At 37.0% G+C, this 6,396-nt stretch overlaps 1 protein-coding gene across 1 annotated transcript in view; it reads right to left on the bottom strand.

The window, feature by feature from the left end:
• The window catches only part of LOC106525216 (formin-binding protein 1), a gene marked incomplete at its 3' end in the record, with an annotated part of 80,400 nt that overhangs the window by 2,065 nt on the left and 71,939 nt on the right, over positions 1-6,396 (bottom strand). The window contains 2 exon segments of the mRNA XM_014019368.1: positions 4,746-4,781; positions 5,075-5,089. Of these exon segments, the coding sequence (XP_013874822.1) occupies positions 4,746-4,781; positions 5,075-5,089 (51 nt within the window).

Raw genomic sequence — 6,396 nt, 5'->3', positions numbered from 1 at the left:
CATCAGATATTGTCCAAGATTAACCTTCAGGGTGGATATAGCTCGCTAGCAGCCTCGCACCGAGGACCTAGTTGATGTCATAATTTACCCAGAATGCTTTGCGTGTAAAAAAATGGCTCCCTCCGTGTAATATATTTTTTAACTTTTAGTTTAGAAATTATAAAAACTAAAAACTGTATTTTTACAGTCTTTATTTTAAGGTTAAATATATATGTTTATCAAATAAAGTCTAATGTTACAACTAATCATGGATCCCTTTAAAGAAGAAAAAACAGGAAGAGTGTTTGAAATACAGTATGTGGTCAAATGAAATTAAAACTGTTTTTTTTTTTTTTTGGCCAATCAAAGACAACACAATGTTTGGTCTCATCATGCTGAGAAAACCATCCTCACAGTGATGCATGGAGGTGGCAGCATTATGCTGTGGGTTATCAAGACTGAGAAACTGGTGAGAGTTGAAGGAAAGGCAGATGGAGCAAAGCACAAATGCACTTCCTTGTTTGACATCCGGGGACTTGATGATGTCACATATCGTGTAGGGAGCTATTTTTAGTAACTCAGACCAAAGCTATTCCTGAGGGAAACCTGTTAGATCTGAGACTGGGACAGAGTTGATGCTAAACACACAGCTGAAGCTACACTCCAGTGGTTGAACGAGAACCAGTTAAAGGTCCTGGACTGGTCCAGTCAAACCCAAGACCTCGGTCCACAGGGAGATCAGATTTATGGTTATATTTAAATGATTGTTGGACACGAGCATCATCCAACCTAAAGGAGCTTCAGCTACAGTATGTGGGCTTGAAGACGGAGCATTTCCAGGAGGAGTGCTCAGATTTTATATGAATATTTTTGTTTTGTTTATTTTTGTCTTGTAACAATAACATTCCTCCAACCTAAAGGGCCTATTTAAAATTTCAAGCTGTCATGACAAAATAGAGAATTACAAGGGGATGAACACTTTTGCAACCTATAGTACTGTAATGAATAGCTTTAACTTTTCACTTCTTCAGTTGTATTTATTGATAGTGGCCCCTTTTCACTACCTATTTTTTATGAAGTTTCTTTAGCTTTAAAAAGTAAATATAAAATTAACTTCTGTCAGATGAAGTCAACTTCCTGGCAAAGACTTTACAGCAGTCTTGGCTGCACAAGACATCCTTTAATCAAAAAACTAAAAACAGCGTACAATAAAGCAAAAAATAGTTTTATTTTTAAATAAAATGTTTGAATCAGAGTGATAAAGGTGGTGTTTTTTGGTAACAGTTTGACTTTTTTATTGCTGAGGACTGAAGAGGTGAAGGCCTCTGCTGCAGCTGTTCAGGACACACTGGAGCCGGGTACCTTCTCCCTGCATCGGCATGCAACACTTAAACCAGGCATGCAACAAAATGACACAGATCTGTCAGTCATCATGCAGGGACTTCCAGCTTCTCAATCAGAAATGAAGAGTTGAGGAATTTTCTTCATATGTAAATCAATGAAATCAGATCATTAAGATGGAGTTTGAATCTAAATCTACTGAGAGGCGTTTAGTTATTACTACTGTTATGTTGACTGCAGAATGATTTGGACTGAAAAACTACAGACGAATAAACTGATCACTAAAATCAGGCAGAAAGGTAGAAAAAAAACAAAGTTCTATAAAACCAATATTTCCTTTCAGGTCAGTTTAAAGGAAGAGTTTACATTTCTGGGAAATACACTCGTCTTGTAAAAACCAAACTGTCTCAGTCTCGAGATGTCACATTCTGTTCCTTTTGTGTTTCATTTGGTGTCCAGAAAATAAAAACAACTGATGGTAATTCATTATGAGTCATGGTGAGTTCAAAGTCTAATTCTCTATACTGAGTGTTAAAATGATGAACATAAAAACTGTCATTGTAGTAATTAAAGACAGGGTCAGGGACTAGGAGGCCCTTTTTTTACAGTCCAGAAGTGTAAATTTACTTAAATCAGGAGGATTTTATTAAAGGGATCCCCGATTAGTTGTAACATTAGACTTTATTTGATAAACATCTATTTTAACTGTAAAATAAAGACTGTAAAAATACTGTAGGATGTTTAGTTTTGTAATTTTTAAAAATATATAATTTAAGACGGACGGAGACATTTTATTTACATGCAAAGCATTCTGGTGCTGTATGTATTAGCTCGGCGCTAGCACAACAAACAAGCTAAACTGAGGTCCTCCATCCATATTTTCAGTTSCAGGCTGAGTCATTTCTACCTTCTCCTCTCTGTCAACGCTCTCTGGTTTCATTTAAAAGAGTCGATCATCAGATATTGTCCAAGATTAACCTTCAGGGTGGATATAGCTCGCTAGCAGCCTCGCACCGATGACCTATCCACGTCATCATTTACCCAGAATGCTTTGCGTGTAAATAAAATGGCCCCGTCCGTGTAATATATTTTTAAACTTTTAGTTTAGAAATTATATAAAATCTAAACAGCCTACAGTATTTTTACAGTCTTTATTTTACAGTTAAAATATATGTTTATTAAATAAAGTCTAATGTTACAACTAATCAGGGATCCCTTTAAAACTTTTATTGAAACTAAAATCTTGGCATTCCCAAACCATGTCTGTTAGTGAGGAACCTCAGCTCATCAGGAATAAAACTTGTGTTTTTATTAGTTCATCCACTGTTCTCTCCAGATTCACCAGGTGTTGACTAATTGTTTTAATGAACTATAACTGTGGCAGCTCTTATGCTGAAAACAGACTCTCATGTCTGAACTCTGAAAATAAAATGAGGACCTGCAGAAACGCTAAATTGGTGACTCACTGCTCACTGAGGAACTTTACGTGACAAAGTTATGAATTATAAATGTGTTCTTATCACCTGACACTAAAGGAACAAAATGTGTTTGTCTACAAGCAAAATATCTCATTAACTACTGGACGGATTTTATTGAAACTCGTAGAAAATCACTTTTGACTGTACATCTGCAACCATAACATTTTAGCTTTCAAGCTTTCAAGATGGCCGCCGAAGCAGCTTAAATGTAGCCAACAGTAAGTTGTCTACAAGTCAGTGAGTTTTGCAGATTTTCAGCTGAAGGTGGTAGGAGCTGAGAGTCATTGAAAAGCTCGACGTTAACTAATGTTGTCAACCCTGTTTGTTAGCAAAATATCCCACGAACAACTCTGCAAATTTTAAATACTCAAAAGTAATTTTTGGATATACGTCTATTAGGGGAGACCGGGGACAGTAGCAACAAGGGACGGTTGCAACAGGTCATTTTTCTCCAAACAGAAACAAGCTAGAATGATGACACTCACACTGTACATGCTCAGTTAGATGCCCCACCTTGCAGAGAAAAAGTAAACAGATTCAAAAACTGCTCCAGGATTTATTTGAAAAAAGAAAACTGTTTTTGAGGAACCAAAGTCTATGTTTTTTTTTTTGCTTAGCTGTATTTTTGTTGTCACTGTTTTTGTGATCCAGCTCAAACTTATATGGTTTAAACAAGTGATATGTTAACTTTTAACTAATGTATTTAACATGTATCCAGATCAGCTTATGTAGCTAACACATGAGGTTTTATCATGGCTGACAGGAAGGGGGACAGTTGTAACAGTTGTTGTAACTGTCCCCATATGATAAATCCATATAAAAACAGAGCACATACAGATGATATTAAGATGTTCAAATTAAGTTTACACTTAAAAAGGTATTGGGTATTCATGACAATTATATAGTTTAAAACATGTTTAAGATGTTTTTTCTACAGTTGTTGTTTTCAACAATGGTTTTAAAATCCCAGTTTCTTTCAATGTAAATGTTACATAATGTAGGCGTACAGTGACAATAGGTAAAACAAAAGTTAATTGCCTCACAAATTGTTCTGTTATTCTTGTCTCTAAAAGTCAACTGTATTTTATATCAATTAGAGTCTCTGACATCTGTATATAAGGTGCTCTATAGCTAGATCTATATTCATCATTAGATCAAAAATAATAAATAAATAACACAGTAATATCATCAAAACTTACAGTTTTTATTAATTTAGCAATAATATAAATATAAAAATAATAAAACTTTTATTTACAGTGAAATTTATTGTATTAACAATATGTTGCAACTGTCCCCAGCCCCGGGGTCAGTTGCAACATCTGACTTTTCATTTTCAAATGCAAATTGTGACGAATGTACATGCTTTAATCATCTATAAATAGTTTTAACTATTAACAGACAGATGTAAGTTTATTGTATTAAAGTTTGGTTTGTCTAATTCAAATCAGCTCTGAGTAACAGAGTCATATGCAAAAAGTGTTGCAACTGTCCCCGGTCTCGACTACTTTTTTTTAAATCATTTACAGTCAATCCAGTTCATAACATCAGACTGGACCTTGTTTTCAAGGTTGTTTCAAAATATCTAAAACTAGTATTTCTCAATGTGAACTCTGCCATGAATAAAGGCAGGTGATGCATTTCTTCAAAGGTCAAAAAGAAGACTTGTGTCATGAATAAAAAAAAGATAAAAATATATGAATTTTTCCCAAAACTGTTCCTTTAATCCATAAAGTGCATTTTATTTAAATAAAACTTCCATTTTAGGTGATTTTTTTTGTGGACTCCTGCTGTCATGCATGTCTATCAGGTTAGTGTTGCAAAATACGAACATAACAGCATGCAGAGGCTGAGTCAGATTAGTATTTGTTACAAAGACGTTCAGTTTATCGAGACAGACGAGTCTACATGACGGACAAAACAGGTAAAACGTAGAGTAAATACGATCACCTCAATCAGACTCCGGACGTGGAAATTGAGTGTGATCTGCACCACAAAGACCACAGACACAGTTTGGGTGAAACGGGACAAAAACACACCCAAAACAAAACAAACAACACAAATGAGACAGGGACACGAGTCTCAGGTCCACTCATGTGTCCCTGTCAGTTTTATAAAATAAAATCAAACTCAAATCCACAGCAACCAAACATATATATAAATATATACCAACAAAACATAGAGGAGCACAGAATGTTATTAACATGTTACGGGGGAGGAGGTGACATGCGTGTTGTGGTCATGCCTCTACGCTCATGCAGTTTCACGATCATGCTTACCAGCTTGAGAGAAAGCTTCATGGAGGAGGGGGGGCAGAGAGAAACGACACAGGGCAGGAGAGAGAAAGAGACAACAGGCAAAAGTCAGCATCAGGAGAATATCACAGCCGTTCCTTTTCGTTTCAATAATAAAACACTTTACCTTCATTTTACAACCATGTTTTATTCTGTCAGACTTCACCACGTGAGGAAAAGAGGCTAAGACCCTCCCTGAAACATGTGGCTGTACCGAAAACACTGCTGTGCCACAAATAAGGCCCTCTCTCATTTTTTTTTTCTTTTTCAAAGTGGTGAAGTTTAACATGATGGATTAATGAGAGGTGAGAAAAGAAGCCAACCTAGTGCACAAGCATGAAGTGAGGACAGAGGAACACAAACACAGAAAGAAGAAGTAGAGGGAACGTGACTGCAGCGAGAACCGAACAAAGTATCCTTTACTTCTCATCATCTGCTGCCAGCAGGGACACACAGAGGACAGCAGAGGGCGCTAAAAGCACGTCATCACATTAACAGTAACAAACAGGTTGGAGAGGTACAATCGAAATCACAATAAACACAACCTTCTAGTCAAGTAGAGGAATTACAAACTAAAAGACAGTTGAGAAGGAATACATTAAAAAAAGAAGCAAAATTATGTTTGTAACCCTCCTGTTGTGTCCCAGATAATTTTTGTAAAGGAAAGAAAAAGATTTTCCCTGAAATCATTAAATAGGTTGTCCCATGCTGCGTGACATTTAGTACAAGTCATCATCACTCTGGACTCTTGTGTGGGGTGCACCTCCCACTGTCTGGGTAACTCGCCTTTCTGTTCCTCATCGTTCCACAGTTTGTCTTTTTGATGTGGGTCACCCCACTGCCTGACTCACACTCTACCCACTAAACAAGCCCTGCATCCTCCCGACTGCCTCCGTCCTACCTGAAGTGGGAGGTCCCAGCTGAGGCTGAGGGTTCAGGGTTTGACAACATGTGGAAGTTTGGAGTGGGACACAGTTTAATCTTTGCTGTGGTGCAGTGGTCTCACTAATTGTGGGCTGCGAGCGCCACCTTGAGGGCCTCAAAAGAACAACAGTTTTTAACTTTGGGCCGCAGAGGGCCGTGGGACCACTGCAATACACTTTCTCACCACTAGTAGCAGTAGTGCGCCACTCAGTTGTTTAACAACATTTTTAATATGTAGAACAAGAACCTTAGAAACCTGCCGAGAATAGAAACTTATTTTAAATGAAAAGTAGAAGCAAAAATGAAGGTAAAACACCAAAGTTTGTCACTAATATGAAGTGCAGCTTCTGTTTTTACCATGCAATATTTTAAAAGTTCAAAAC

Source organism: Austrofundulus limnaeus, unplaced genomic scaffold, assembly GCF_001266775.1.
Source record: "Austrofundulus limnaeus strain Quisiro unplaced genomic scaffold, Austrofundulus_limnaeus-1.0 Scaffold218, whole genome shotgun sequence".
NCBI classification, from domain to species: domain Eukaryota; kingdom Metazoa; phylum Chordata; class Actinopteri; order Cyprinodontiformes; family Rivulidae; genus Austrofundulus; species Austrofundulus limnaeus.
Note: the sequence above shows the minus strand (reverse complement) of the source record. Positions and strands in the feature narration are given on the sequence as shown.